Genomic DNA, 15,657 nt, shown 5'->3' with positions numbered 1-15,657 from the left:
CATTTAAGAGTTAGGTAGTTATTTTATCAGAACGCAGATATCTGTAAAGAGACATTTAGCAGCGCCTGCCAGACTGGAAACTGCTCTTATTGTTCTTAAACGGATGAAAATGACTTTCCAGCTGGGAGACCCCAGTAGGCTTGCGCTCTGCCCAAGTGCGTTGTGTCCCGTCGACCTGCTTGTGACGACGCCCTGGATTGTATCAGTGTGGGAGGCGGGCAGCGGGGCCGAGGGACACAGGACCTTACTACATAGCTTTTGATTCTTCTTCTGAGTCTACAGTGGCTTCAATGTAGAACGTTGGGGAAAAAATGACATTTTCATTTGGGGTCAGGGTAGGGGGATGGGCACCGTGTTTGGGGTTTTTTTTAATTGATTTGGTTTGGGGTATTTTTGTTGTTTTACAAGAAAAAAAAAAAATAGCTGTGAGCCCAGCTAAAGTCTTTTGGGTTTTGGCCACAAGCGGTCCCGTGTTTGCAGCGCGCGTGTGCTCCGGTGGTCCTCGCGAGGGCATGGGGATGCGCCTGCCGCGGTCACACTGCGCCTTGGTCTTGTCCTGACGGCTCCTTCTCTCCTCCGTGCTGCAGGGCAATCTACAGATCCACCACGTGGGACAAGACGGACAGGTAAGGGCTCTCCTGCGCCGCCCAGACCTGCTCGCCGTGGCGGGGCCCAGGCGGGGCGGTGGGGAGGCGCAGCAGCCGCGGAAACCCCGGCCCGGGGACGCGGCGTGGACAGCGGGCTCCGGGCTCTGCGCTGAGCCGTCTGAAGGGGCAGGTTCTGCTCGCGTGCGCGACTGTCAGGTGCCAGCCGCCGCCTTTCTTCCTGGGGCGAGAGAGACACGAAAGCCGGGCGGAGCGCACCGGAAGTGAATCCTCCAGCAGGTGACGTGCCGACGGAGGCCCCTTAGGGTGGGGTTTGCTTTCTGAGACGGAGCGGGGTTGCTGGTGGTCTCGAGGGTTTACGTTCTCGTGTCCTCGGAAGAGTTTCTGTTAAAGAGACACCGATGGCCTTGGGTGATTACGGAGGGGAGGCTGGAGGGGCTTCCTCTTGTGGAAACACGTCAGCCGTGAGCACGGAGCGGACCTGCTCTCCAGTTGATAATCCGTGTTACTCTCAAAGCCAAGCGCACGCTCCCCTCTGGAAACTGCGTGCTGCTGTGCCCTCGCCAGGGCCTGCCGTCCACCTCAGGCCTGCCCGACGTGCGACGTGTCCCCGCACCGTCCGTCACACCCCGCAGGGGCCGCGTGGATGCTCACTTTAGACTGGAGGTTCTTAGGTGAAGGTTTCCTCTTAGCAGAGGCATGAGGTTTGAATCGGAGTCCTAGAGCAGCATTAATACATAGATGTGGCTGCCTCGGGAAAGAACCAAAAGCCGAAGAAATGCGCGGTGTTTACAGGGCCCACCCATGTGGCCCAAAACCCACATCGAGAGTCTCGCTGTCTTGACCGTGGGCCTTGGGGAGGCAGCTTGGCTGATGGCGAAAGTCGTGCCGAGGTTATGATTGGCGTACGTTGTTAAGTGACTACTGACCTGTTAGAACAGCCTTGGAAAGTCCTTTCCTGAATTTAATAAGCTGAGCGTTTTAAAAATCTAGACTTATGCAATTTCTGAGAAGTTTTGTGTTCTCTTCATCTCGTTTTGGGGGGTGCTTAAGAAAACAAAGCACAGACCTAAGCATTTAACACCTCAGAAGCAGCCTGGTGTTGGGTGCGTGGCAGCTGCTGCTGGCTGACCTCAGGGTCCCCCTGGACGTTCCAGGGGCCCGCCCCGTGCAGGCGGCCAGTGGAGAGTGGGGCCGCGCCTTGAGCCCCCACCGTCACCTCCACGGGCATCACCCTGAGCGGTCATCAGCTCCGAGGGGTCATGGCGAGCTGTGCTGTGGTCAGCCCTCTGCCCCTCTCTGTGGAGACTGAAGTGGCCGTGCCCCCTCTGCCCAGCCCGTGACGCCGTGTTGCGGGGGGGGGGGTGACTAGAGCTCTGAAGTGTGGGAGAGGAGCCCACCCATGTGTGGGCTGGGTCTGCTGGAACGCGGGAACCTCGGTTGGCTCTCTCTCTGTACTGGGGAGGTTTTCAGCCACGTGGGCGCTTTGGGCCTCGTCCTGCTGCCTACCTTGTGGTTTACGAGATGGTTTAGTGCTGTTCCAACCGGGCACGCGTATTGGTAGATTTGTATTTTCTTACAGCTGCGGCTCATGTCGTCTCAGATGTGTGTGAACTGTGAGCGCAGACTGTGTCTGTCACAGGCCGGACAGTGTCAGGACACGTGTAAAGCCGAGGGAGGTGTGTGTCCTCATAGAGCCCGTCTCCAGAATAGCATGTGTGACACGCGCACACGTGCGCACACACACGCACCCGGCTCACGTGGTTCAGACAGGGTCCGGCCACACGGCAGCGCACCCACGGCCCTCTCCTCTCGTCCCCTGTGACGGAACTGCACCCGCATCAACCAAACAGCTTTGGCAGGAGTTCCCACTTTAGTGCAGTGGGTTAAGAATTAGCATTGCTGCAGCTGTGGCTTGGATTCCATCTCTGGCCCGGGAACTTCCATAGGCTGTGGGTGTGGCCCCCCAAAAAGTCTTAATTAAAAAACCTAGCCTTGACATTCTGAAGGCTTTCGAGCCTCTGTTGACTCTTTTGGCATTTGTGTCCCACCTTATACTTTACTTAAATGTAAATTTTAGTAGCTTTCAAAATTTTTTCCATAAAATGAGGCCTCATAAACCCAGCTGGGAAAACCATCAGCCGGGCGGGGTGTATCCTCCTCTACGGGCAGGACTTTGGGGGTGGCCGTGCCAAGTGCCTTTACCTGCAGCAGCTCAGCGGGCGCTGCCAGGCGGGGCTTCCGGCCCCTTCTACTGCCTGTCACGCGGGGAGCACGGGCTCAGCCTTGGAGACAGCATCCACTGTGTCCCTTCACTTCTAAGGAGGACATTTCCTTGAGGAAAATAGCTGCCTGCTCTGCTGGCCAGAGCCCAGCTGGCGCAGCGCCGAGGTGGCTCAGGGAGCGAATCCTGATGGAAAAGCCTTCTTGCCCAGAAGCGGTGGGAGCGTGTTGTTGAAACCATACAGGGTCAGGCGTGGCGAGAGTTTGGTGTCGACTGGTTCTGAAAACTACTCTAGAAAAGTCGCAAACCACGTGCGGGTCTCAGGGAAGCTGAGCGTGACCCTTTGGCTGACCCCTGTCCCCTGCTGGCTCGGCCAGCCTGGGTGGGACCTGGGCCTTGGGATCTGCTGCCACCGGCTCCGTTCCTCAGGCACCTAGTGGTCCCCAGAGGCGGCTCGATAGATGGAGCAAGCAGGCCAGCTGGGGCCAGCGCCTGGCGCCAGGACGCCTGGCTCACAGCCCCTGGGACTGTGGCAGTGAGCAAGGCGGTTTCAGGCGTGGCAGGTGACAGCCAGTGAGTGACAGTGGTGTGTTAATCCAGGCCTGTCATTTGTCCTGGAGTCGTGATGAACACGCCTGTTGAAGGTCAGACGAGGCCAGAGGCTGGACCAGATCTGGGCTGGGGAGGAGAGTGGCCTTGTTCAGAAGCCGGGCCAGGTGGTCACTGAGAGGCCCCTTTCCGGGACCCGGGGTGGTTGGAATGATGACGTCTGCGAGGGCGCGTAGCGGCTGAGGCTGAGGAGCTTCTCAGGAAGACCCCGAAGGCCCTTCTGCGTCTCTGGACGCACTGCCCGTGGCCCTGAGCCCCGTGGCCAGGCCCACCTCAAGGGCTTTGACTCCAGGTACTCGAGGGAGGGGTGACGGGCCTTAAAATTTGAGGGTCCCGCGTGGATCCGTTTCATCGTTTTCAAATGTGTGTTTCAAAGGTGGAGTAGTTTTAACACTGTTAGAGCCCGGGTTTGTTCCCTCTGTTCTGAGTACCCAGCGTGGTATCAGTTGCCACTACGTGCTGAATGAATGCAGCAGCTGTGATTTCAAAGTAGCGTCAGTTAATTATAAGATATGCAAGGTAATTGGAGGTATTTCAATGCATGTTGATTTGTAAGTCATTTAAAAATATCTTTTTCAAGTCATTTAAAAATATACTTCACTGGTGCTTTTAATCTTGAGTAGTTACCTAGAAACATATAGGGGAGTACTTGTCTAAAATTTAGGGCTCATTAAGCTGAAGAATTGTGACTTCTGACCAATTCCCAGGGGTTTGTTTGTTTGTTTGTTTGTTTTGTCTTTTTGTCTTCTAGGGCCGCACCCGAGGCACATGGAGGTTCCCCGGTTAGGGGTTTAATCGGAGCTGTAGCCGGCGACCTGCACCACAGCTCACGGCAATGCTGGATCCTCAACCCACTGAGCGAGGCCAGGGATTGAACCCGCAACCTCATGGTTCCGAGTCAGATTCATTAAGCACTGCGCCACGACGGGAGCTCTGTATTTTCCGGGGGTTTTTCTGAGACCCAAGTGGTAGGATTTCTTCTGCACAAGGAGGGTTTGGCGACTTCTCTGGGCTTTTCTGTCTCTGTGTTTTTCGAGGGCGGACCTGCCATGCCATGGGGGGGGGTCGGGAGAGGAACTGCCAGGCGAATGGGCCAGCGGGGTCCCGCCTGGTGCTGGCCGGCAGAGCAGCTCAGGATTCTATTGTAGACACTGTCAGGGTAGCTGCTCTCTGTGGGAGAGAACCAGGGGCTCCCTGAACCAGGCCCGTTCTGGATTTCTGGCGTCGAGGGGCGGGCAGGAGGTGAGCCCTCTGGTGAGGCTACGCCTAGAAACTCTGGCTTCTTTGTCATCAGAGAAACGGGGCGCAGAAAACACCCATTGGAGCGTTGCTCTCCTCTTCGGCCAGGCCCTGGCTTTGCCCACTTGGGCCGACCAGCACAGACATGTGTTCTCACGCTGCTGGCATCGTGGGCACAGGGCTGCACCGTCCCTGAAGGCTTGGGTGGTCCTCCCTGCCCCTCCGGTCCCCGGTGCTCCTGGCAGTCCGTGGCTCCTGGCCGCATCCTCCTGCCGGTGCCTGTGTCACAGGTGTGCTCCTGGCCGTGTCCAGGTCTGCCTCTTCTGTGGGGACCCTGGCATTGAACACGTTGGCCCCACCTCGACTGCACCCCACACCCTGTTTCCAGATAAGGTCACGTCTCCAGGCGCGGGAGGTTGGGGTGTGGCGGCATCTCAGGGACTCACTTGGGTCCCCAGCAGCCCCACCGTGTCATTGGTGGGTCGTTGGTGACCAGCCTCACACCCACGTCCTACGGAGACATGGTGAACCTGAGCTGCTGCCACCCAGAGTGTGGCGAGGCTGCAGGCGCGAGGCCTCCTCGTGGGAGACGTCCTCCGTGGCAGCGTCCGCATCTGTGGCTGGCATCTGGGGTGTTGCGGCCGTGGGGGTGCGGGCTGGTGCTGCCCGTCACCATGGTGATGGGACAGGCCTCACACACGGCGTGCTCACCTGCCCTGTTCTTCTGCTCCGTGTCACCTGCTCTCTGCCCAGCACTTCCCCCCGCAGAGGCCGGGGGCCTGGGCCTGACGCGTGTCCCCTGCTCCACCCCAGCCGACCGGAAGGTCTGAGACGCCTGGTTAAACTTGGGTCCCAGGGCCGCCGCACTCCCTGGGATGGCAGGCTGAGGGCCAGCGTCCGGTTTGCTTCACTGTGGATTCTCAGCTTTGTTCTGCTTTCTCCCCAAGTTGGGTTTGAGGTTCACACTCTGATGCCAGAACAAGGCACAGAGCGAGCACACGGCAGAAGCTGCTTTTTTATTGCCACCGGGCCCACGGCGCTGCTCTGCACAGGGTCTGAACCTGCTCCCCAGGCGCCTTCCTGCCGCCCTGAACTGAAACTCGCCCGTCAGCTCTGAAAGCACCAGCCGGGCCGGAGGAAGCTTCCTGAAACCAAGTATCATTGGCTGCGGCCCTGAGCCCAAGGAGCGTCGGGGGAGCCTCGCCGGGGCCTCCTCGCCCGTCACGCCCAAGTCTGACCGTTCACTCGCAGGCAGGAGCTCAAACTGGACCCAGGGAAGCAGACTGGGGTCCGTCCTTGGGTTTAGAGGCATAGAGTGATTAGTCTTTTTCTGGCATTTGCTGTACAAATGGCTGGAAGGGATTTCGTGTTTCTGGGTCTCCTGGCCGGTTGGTGGTTTGGAGCATCTCAACTCCCCAGCTTTGTGTCCGGGGCGGCTGCTTAAAACAGCGTCCAGGCTTGGAAAGTCCCGGTCGAGTGGCTCGCGTTGCTGTCACTAACCTTTGAGCTGGGTGCAAGCAGAAACGCAGGCGTGGGTCTGGGACCTTGGTTTCTGCAGGAGGCCTTGTCCTGTTCCTGGCCACGTGCTCACTAAGCTGTGTTGGAAGCCTGTCTTGCGAGCACGTGAGGGATTTCTGGTTGGTTGGTTTTCTTCCTGCGTGCGCGTCTGGGTGGATTCTCGGTTGGATTCCGAATTTCGTTTCTAAATATTACTGAGACGTCCCTGGGCTCCTTGCGTGCATTTTAGGTTTGGTACCCGTTGCCCATCATCTCCGTTGGGTATTAAGCAGAGTTCCAGAATCGGCACAATTTAGAGGAGAAGCAGGTGTGGACACCCCCAAACTCTGTGTTTTGGTCCAGGATTCCCTTCAGAGGCTGGTTCAAATTCACACCCGTTGGTTTGAAAATAGCTGACTCTGCTTCACAAACACCCCGGAGGGGAGCCTGCCAGCGAGGCCGGGAAGGTGGCCGAGCCGCACCGGCGTCTCCAGCGAGCACTGCCCTGTGGGCGCCCACGCCGAGTCCAGCTGCGGGCAGCCCCAGCTGGGAGCCTGGAGGTGCTGCTTCTGGCTCCTGTCCTGGTAGCTCAGTGGGTTCCGGGGAGATATTTCTGTCCGGACAAGGCTGGGACATAAGTGAGCAGGAGGGATGTTGGCAGAGGCGGGAGCTGGTCCAGGTGAGCCAGGCGCTCGCTGTCCTGCAGGCGATTGCGGCCGCGGGCTGACCCGTTGCTTCTGGGGCTGAGACAGGCTCGGCCGGCTTGGCATGGACTGGCCTTCCAGGGCACCACGGCCATGCAGGTGCCGTAGGTGGGCAGCTCTGCGTCCAAGATTCCACATTAATGGGCTTTGCCCACCACCAGCTTGGGATCCAGGCCTGCACACGCTCTCGACCCAGCTGAGCGCGTGGGGCCCACGTCGCAGTGACCCGAGCTCCTTTATGTGGCTGAGCTGGGCTGCACTTCGCCTTCACTGGTGCTTGCTTTACCCTCAAGGAACGTGCCTCCTGCTGGGCGCTGGGGTTATCAGAAGGCGGGGGCTCTTAGGCCCGGTGTCCCCTCCAACCCTGCTCCCCCACGGGCGCCTGGGCTGCACACCTGAGGCCCTTTGGGGTGTGCTTTGCTGGGAATCGTGTGGGCCCACCGCTGATGGGGGGTCCCAGCTCCGGGGCGCTTTGGCCGAGAGCAGCAGGCCTGGCGGGGTGGGGGCTTCACAGAGCCGGCCTTCTGGGCCCTCACCCCCGTTCTCTCATCACAGCCGTCACCGGCTTTGAGAAGATATGTCTTAAGCTGGAGTCAGGAGTGGGTGGGGCAGCCAGGCTGGCACCGGGGCCCCTGCTGAGGCCACCTCATGGGGGCTGCTCTCCCCGTCCACTGAGCAGGGCTCTGCCTGGGCCTGTGTCCAGCCTGTGCATCCCATCAGGATGCCCGCCAGTCACTCAGGATGGGCCCCCTGTGATCCTCCCACCTGTGTGCAGCTGCAGGGCCGAGCGAGGGGAGGCCCATGGTGAGGCTGCAGGAGGGCACGGCGGTCGACCCTCTGTATCTGTCGGGGGGAGGGGGGAGGGGGGAGGCCCCAAGGCCCCCGTGGACCTGAACCCTGGCTCGTCCCACCCCCGGGCTGTGTCTTTCCTCCACGTCACCCCTGGGATGAATCTAAGTTGAGGGAGTAAGAGAAGCTTCAAATCCAGCATCGCTACCCTTGTGAGCTGAGGGAGGGTCTCTGGGGCCCACGCCCTGTGCCAGGGCACCTCCCATTAGAGGGGACGGTGTGAGGGGTCGGCGGGTGCTCAAACAGCCTGTGGTTCAAAACGTGGGACTTGTTCACGTCTGGAACTTGGCGCTGAGTGCTTCGTGCCGCAATTGAACTGATGGGGCAGGGGAGGACGGCGGCCCTGCTGTGGCGGTGGCCCTGGAGGCTGTGTCGTCGCCGGGCACCGCCGGGCTTTGCCAAGCAGAGCGTCGTGGACCAGCTGGGAGGGCCGTGGTGTCCTGTGTGTCATGAGTGTCCCTGACAAGTGGGCCTTTCCTTCCTGCTGGGGTCCCAGCTCATTTTCCCGGGGACAGGCTTGTCTCCCAGGCTGCCCTCGAGAAGGCCAGACACCCCCACCCCTGCTCAGCGCTTCACTTCCAGGGGCCGTGGGCAGTTCTCCCGGCCGAGTCTGGCGGGCGAGGGTCACGGCGGAGGGCCAGGTGGCTTTCCTTCCACCCAAGACCCCCGTGCACCTGAACCCCAGCTCGTCCCACCCCCGGGCTGTGTCTCTCCTCCTCACGCCTGCCTCGCTCGTCCAGACCACAGCCACGTGGAAACCTTCAAGGGACGCGGCGTTTTGAGCGCGTGCCCCTCGGGACCGCCCCCGCCGCCCTTTAGCTTCAGCCGCCGGCTGGTCGCGCCTGTCCTCCCTCCGTTCGCTGCGCACGCTTAGGCTCCGGGGTCTCTGGCGGTAATTCCTGGGCCTGGCTCGGCCGTGAGCGCCCGAGAAATGCCCTGCGGGCGGCGCTGCGAGGAGCGAGAGCGCTCGTCGGGCCCACCGACCGCCCTCCATCCGTCGGGTGGCACTCGTTGCCAACCTCAGCGTGCAGGCGTGGAAGGCGGTTCCGTGATTGCAGACGCTCCGTGAGAAGACGGGTTTTGATTTGACTCTAAGTTCACAAATTAAGGGGTCTTTTATCAGGTACAGGACTGGGATGGCGCTGTGGTTCCAGCGTTTGTAGCTGCGTCCGGGCCCTGCGGACGCGCTGGCTCAGAGCCCGTGTCCCCCTGGCCCCCTGCACCCACTCGCCTCCCGTCCCCTCTCTGGTCTCTTCTAGCTGTTGTGGGGCCGCGATGCCCTGGTTCACGAAGCCCTGTGAGCGGGCCTGTGGCCCGGGGTGCTCCCCAGCTTTGCCCCTAATGCCACTGGTGACCCTTGGGAGGGGGGCACGAGTCCGTGTGACCTTCACACTGGGACCAGTGCACGAGTGCCCTCAGCACCACCCACTCACACACCTGCACCTGCCCACGTACCTGCACAGCTGCTGACACACCTACACACACACCCCTGCCCATGCACCTGCACACATACCTGCTGACACACACACACCTGCCAACACACATACCTGCTGACACACACACACCTGCCAACACACATACCTGCTGACAGTCCTGCACAACCCATTTACAGAGCTGCTGGGCAGCCTGTTGGTCTGCATCTCACACCAGGGTCGGGTGGGATTCAGGCCACGTCCTGTGTTTCTGTGGCCTCTCTCACACCCGGCTCGGGTGTTGCGAAGGTGGGGCCGGGACGCGGTGCAGACCCTCACACCAAAGTGAAAAGCCCCGCAGCTCAGGCAGCTCCCCGCATGGTGCAGAGTCCCACCCGCGCCCTGGGGCACCGGGGCGCCAGCCCGCCTGCCCCACTGCTGGGTGTGGGTGCTCGTGAGTGACGGTCACCTAGCCCCTGTCCTGGGGGGGTCCCTGGTGTACAGGACAGGGTCCGAGATCCATGGTTTGCCTCCTCGGAGGTCGGTAGCTCCTCCCCGGATCCCGGCCTCACCCTGCAGCTCACGCATCCCTCCTCACCCGGAGCCCCCCTCCCCTTCCTCCGGAGCCTGGCGCCTGGCGTCTTGGCCTCACCCGCACGCCTGCTTTGTGTGCACACTCCCTCGGTGCCCCCTCGGCCAGGGGCCGCCCCTTGCGTGCCCTGTGGCTCACCAAAGAGCCGACTCCCCGACTCCGGCAGGGTCTTCACGTCCTGCACCACCTGCCCCATCCCTGCATCCAGGTCCCTCCCGGGACTCAAGGTGGTTGGTTATCTTTTTCTCTGAAGCTCAAACTCCTCTTCTGTCCAGCGTGCGGGTGTCTGAGGGAGTGACTCGCTGGATAGCTGAGCAGCTCGGTCCTACCGTGCATGGGCACGCGGCTCATGCCACACCCTCGCCAGATGGCCTCCCTGGAGTCGCGGTCATGGTCAGGGGCTGTGCCCATGCCAACGGTGCTGTTCTTTGTGCCTCCAGGTGTTGCAGGGGGCCCAGCTGATAGCTGTGGCTTCTTCGGACCCCGCGGCCACGGGAGTGGATGGCTCGCCGCTGCAGGGCGGTGACATCCAGGTGCAGTACGTCCAGCTGGCGCCAGTGACCGACCACACGGCCGCGGCTCAGGTGGGTCCTCCCCGCGACGTGGACGCCCTGGGCAAGGACAGGGCCGGGGCTCCTGCAGGTGTGGACACACTTGGGTGTGTCCATCTCTGACCTCATCCCTGAGGAAGGTCAACCGGCCCTGAGAGGCACATGGTGTGGACACGGGGGCGCGTGTGGGAGTCTTCGTTTCGCGAGCGCCCGGGGAGTCACGGTCAGAAGTGAGTTCCCAGCACAGATTCCAGGATGAAACCAGCTCTGATATTCTGTCTTGTGCAAACGTTGACCGACCTGTAAGTTTAGAGATAAAATCAAATCCCCATGTCCCTGAGACATGCTGTTCCTCTAGGCAAGTGACAGCCCAGGGCTTTGCAGGCCCTGCCTGCAGTCTCGCCCTTTCCCTTGGTTGTGGTGGAGCTTCCTGCAGGTCAGACGGGCACACGGCTGCAGGGGAGCTGCCCTCACCCTGGGCCTGAGGGTGCCACCCGGCTGGCTTCCTGCTTCCCACTGCCCTCCTAGCCCACGGCCCTGTCCGGCTCTCCAGCTGAGGCCTGGCACCCCTAGTTCACTCGTCTGATGACGGCAGTGCCATGGAAGCCCCTCGCCAGGCTGTGCTGGGCCACGGTTTTTGTCCCTCAGCCCCTGGGCAGGAGCTTCATTTGCTCACAAGCAGCGGGAGGGAGGCTGCTGCTTCAGATGTGTGAGGCCTTGGCGGAGCGGCCAGTGAGTGAGCTTGACCAGGCGGCCACCGTGGCCTCCCCTGTGTCTGGGAGAGCCAGAGCCCCTGAGGGGACAGTGGGGTGGGGCCTGTCTGGTTGGTTGTGTTGGAACAGCCGGTCCTAAAGGCAGGGTGTCGTCCTGGTTTTCTGAGAATAACCGCAGGGCTGGTCCTGAGAACAGCCCAGAGACTGCACTTGCTGACCCTACAGAGATGGAGATGAGAACTGGGGGAGGGGACTCCTCTGGTTGGCTCCCCGCCTCTGGCACCTCTGCCTCCTCCCTGGCCTGCCCCCTTTTCCCTAAGGTACCAAGGAGCCTTCGATGCTTGGAGTTGAAGCCCCAGATCTCCGGGTGTCCCTCCCACCAGCCCATCAGGCCTCTGCCGAGCGCTCTGCTCGTGTCCTGTGTCTCGCACCCTTGGGGGCCTCCTGAGGAAGGGGCTCAGCAGGGCAGCGGGGAGCCCAAGCAGTCCTGGTGACCGGGTGGCCGCCGTCCGGGAGCACTTGTGTCCTTAAGCTCCCAGTTTGCACCAAGTCCCACTTGGCCCAAAGCTTGGGGCGCATGTTCTGGAGAAGCGTCCCCGTGCCCCCAGACCCTCCACTGTTCATAAGAGCGGTGGCCACGGCAGGACACTTCTGATCTCTTGCAGCGGTGACCACAGAGGCTTGAGATGCTCTGGGGACTGACCGAGAGGGTGTGAGGCCACCCGAGAGCCCTCAGAGCTGCGGGCCAGCCGTCCTGAAGAAGGACCGCGGGCCTCGTCCTGAGCTGGGCTGCTCTGGGTGGGCCCATCCCTGTGCCCCACGTACTCGGGACCCGGGCCGGGGCCTGGGCCTTAGATCTGGGTGCGTGTCCGCGGCCGGCTCCTCCTGGACTGGGTTGTGGCCGTCGTGCAGACGTCAGCAGCGTCCACCAGAGCCATGGCCTCCTGACTCGCGGCTCCCGGGCTCGCTGCCAGAGCTTGTCTCTGGCAGGTCTCAGGGACCGTGAGGACACACGGCAGCCGGAGCCTGAGGCGTGGAGCCGGGGCGTTTCCCTGCAGGGAGGGAGGGTTTCCTGACGGTCTCTTTGTCCGCGTGAAACCCCCTCCCCGACCCCACGCGGGAGGGGGACCAGCTACCCCGGTGCCTGGAGAAGGCCGGGTCTCACTGGAGAGTCTGCCCATGAGCCCGGTGAACCATGGAGGAGGGGGCTTCTGAGAAGTGCCCCCTTACCCCCGGAAGGAAGGCGGGGAGCTGGCAGGTCCCCTGGGTCGTCAAGGCGGGGGGAAGTGGGGGGCACAGAGGAGGCCTGGACTTCACCTGACGTGGGAAGCCCTGCTAAGGAAACACCGCCCCCGGGACTTCTGCCCCCGCCTGCAAGGCTCCCCTCCTGCTTCGTGGTCACGGTCACGGGCTGCTCCAGCTGACTCCCTGCGGGGGGCGGGGGGGGGGCTCCTCTGAGAGTCTGATCTCTGTGCGGTTGCTTTGGACCACAGCTTAGGGGAGTCTGAAAACAGCCCCAAATGATCTCCATCTGGGGGCCCGTTCTTGGTGGCTGAAAAGGACGTTTGGTGACTTACTCCAAAATTCTGGTTTTCATTTAAATTATCATAGAGCTGTGACTAGGCCGACCCCTTGGAGGCTCTTCCCAGTGAGAAGCAGGGCTGGGGGAGCCAGGGCGCAGGCGTGGGGGTGGGGGTCCGGGCACACAGAGGGCCTCGCAGGGCGGGACCGCGGCTGGGACCGGCAGAGCTGCTGGGAGCGTCCCTCCCAGGGCGGGCTGGCCTTGGGCCGCAGCCGCCCCCGGCTGGGGTGTGCGTTTACGCTGGGCCGGCCTGAAAACCAGTGAGGGGCCTGGGCATGGGTGGGTCCCTGGACAGAAAGCCCCTCTCTCTCCTGCAGACGGCCGATGCCCTGCAGCCCGCCCTGCAGCCCGAGATGCAGCTGGAGCACGGAGCCATCCAGATCCAGTGAGGCGCACGGCCGCCCACCCACCGGACCCGGGCGGAGCCGTCGCCCAGCGTCGGCTCCCGCCGACCCCACCGTTCCCACGCGCCCCGTCCCCGGCTTGGCAGGGAGGTGAGACCGCACACGTTCTGCCGACGTGCATCCGAGCGCCTCGTCCGCCGGGAGCGCGCCCCAGACATCACCGTGCCGGGCGCCCCGCCCCCGCCGGAGACCCCATTTCTTTTGAGGGCACCACCGCGTCCAGAGAAGGGGCGGGAACAGGCGCGGTCACATTAAGTACACGCGGGAAATCAAGAACCACGATATTTTTCTCTGTTCAGACAGCTTTTTTAATTTGCTATGGTGTTTATAACAAAAAAGAAAACTGAAAAAAAATGGAGTAGCAGAAGCCTTTTGCTGTGTGCTCTGTTCCGGTAACGAGACTAGGTCTTTGCAGAAGATGACTAACGATTTTGATGGGAACGTTGCTTACCTACTTTTCTAGGGGGCGCGCGGCACTGCAGTGGTGCATTTCTAATGAAATAAAGTGTATTTATGACCACGGCGGCTGCCACGTCCTTTCCTCCTGGGAGGTGCCGCCTTCACTCCTGCGGCTGCTCCGAGGCCACCCCGGCCTGTGGCGGCTCTGCTCTGCTCGGGCAGGTCCTTTGGGACCGCGGTGGGGTGTGTGCTGGGGTCCAAGGGTTGGGGGCTGCAGGACGGAGCACCCCCCGGGCAGCGTGAGCCTTCAGAACTGGGCTGCGAACCGCGCTGTCGAGCAGCACCGCCTCTTCCAGGCCCAGAAAGTACCGGCTCTGGGGGCCTTCGAGGTGAGAACAGAGTCGTGTCCAGAGGAGGTGCCCTATTGTCTAAAAATAGGGGGGAAAGGCGAGAAAATATACTGAAACAGAAGCCCCGAGGTGGGCTGCAGCGCCCGTGACCAGCAGGGTCCGGCCCCCACGGTTTTGCAGTCAGGGCACCGTTTTGTGGGTTTGCAGCATTCCCTCCACAGCTGTGTCGCTGACTCAGGATTTGGCCGCTGGCACCGTCCCAGGCGCCCTCCCTGTCAGCCCCCACCTCCCCATGGGGCCTTGGGCTGGGCACTTGACGCCAGGGCACCCCGAGGGGTAAGGGTGGGCTGGGTGTGGTGCGCCAGGTGTGCCCCGTCCAGCCTGCAGGAACGGACCTCACGTGAGGAGGGGGCGGAGGAAGGCCGCTCCCAGCGGATGGAGACGGGACGAAGGACCAGCCCCGGCGCTGGACCGAGACGGCCTCGTGGGCCCACGTCTGGGATCTCGGGAGGGAAAGAGAGAGCAGATGACACGGACAGGATTCGGGAAGCCAAACAGCGCCCGGGTGGAAGTCAAAGGAAGACGTGCCCGGGCACCCGGAACATCGCAGACGGAGGATCCCAAGCAGCGGGGAGGGCGCCGGAGCCGGCGTCTCGCTGCCCCTGGTTGTCAGGCGCGGCCACCAGGGTGCTGAGAGGGCCCCGCGCCAGCGTCGGGTCCTCGGTGGGACAGCCCGCGGCGCACACCCGGAGCCTCGAACCGCCACGTGTCCACACGTGCGCGCACGAGCGCTCACGACCGTCGGAGTCCGTCCACGGGCAGGTGGCGGGTCCGCAGAGCGGGGCCCAGGCGCGTGACAGCAGTTCTCATCCAGGCTGGAGTGGAGTGCCCACCCGGGCTGCGGGTGGACGGACCTCAAACACGTGCCAGGGAGAGAAGCCGGGCACGGGGGGCGCTGCATGTTACATGGTCCCCTTCACCCAAACGTCAGAACGGGCAGATCCAGAGACAGGAAGCGGGGGAGGGGAATGGCGAGTGACTCGTGAGGCAGGTGGGTTCCTTCTCCAGACTATGAATGTTCTGGAATCAGTGATGATGTTGGCACAACTCTGTACTTCACCAAGAGGTACTGAATTGCACGTAGAAAAGGGCCTTGTTTTTTGGGTTTTTGGGGTTTTTTTTTTTGGTGGATAGATTGTATCTTAAGGTTTGAGATAAAGAAATCAATACATAGAGACTCAGGAAACCTTTAAAAGATCTTGTGGACACACAAATGAAGGTGTTATTTCCAGACAGCGGTCTCCTGTAAAGGAAATTGTCAGATCTGTTCTTCCAGAGCAGGAGTGGGGACCCGAGAGGGGGTCCCAGGACGGGAAGGAAAGGCGGCAGATACGGCGACAAGCCCGCAGGCGTATCTGCTGCTCCCGTAAAACTGCCTCACACTGAAATTTGCAAATCAGTGAAGTATTGGGACACTTGCTCTGAAGGTTGGCATGTGCCAGAAAGGGGCTAGATAATTTTAAAGCCCCCTTTTCTTGCCCTGGAGAGAAAGGGTCGAGATACTGTCCCATTTTAAGATGTCGAAGTCGCTGCCTAAGACACATGTTTAGGCGACACGGCATCTAGAAAACCAGTGCGGTGTGTCCACATGGCGTGATTCGTGGCCTTGTCCTATGGACATGTGGACTGCTGTGTCTCGAGGTCACACAGCCGCCTTGGGTCTTTCCCACCTGCCCTTTGGAACTTGTTCAAAGCTGGCCGCACACCAGGCCTTAAAGAAGGTCAAATAAGAGATCCACGTGGAGAGAGATTCTGGCTCAGCAGTGAAATGGAACAAATTGACCTACGGAAACTTGCGGAATACCTCGAAAGCTGTGCTTAGAGAAAAACTGCTCACTAAATATATATCCCCAGAAGTGGAATTACT

General features: G+C 61.2%; 1 protein-coding gene across 1 annotated transcript in view; it reads left to right on the top strand.

Annotated features, from left to right (window-relative positions):
- The window catches only part of BANP (BTG3 associated nuclear protein), a 74,025-nt gene extending 60,524 nt beyond the window's left edge, over positions 1 to 13,501 (top strand). Inside the window, 3 exon segments of the mRNA NM_001244650.1 lie at positions 588 to 626; positions 10,172 to 10,315; positions 12,895 to 13,501. Of these exon segments, the coding sequence (NP_001231579.1) occupies positions 588 to 626; positions 10,172 to 10,315; positions 12,895 to 12,966 (255 nt within the window). The 3' untranslated portion in view covers positions 12,967 to 13,501.

Source organism: Sus scrofa, chromosome 6 (genome assembly GCF_000003025.6).
Source record: "Sus scrofa isolate TJ Tabasco breed Duroc chromosome 6, Sscrofa11.1, whole genome shotgun sequence".
Classification (NCBI taxonomy): Eukaryota; Metazoa; Chordata; class Mammalia; order Artiodactyla; family Suidae; genus Sus; species Sus scrofa.
This window is presented reverse-complemented; position numbering and strand designations above follow the sequence as displayed.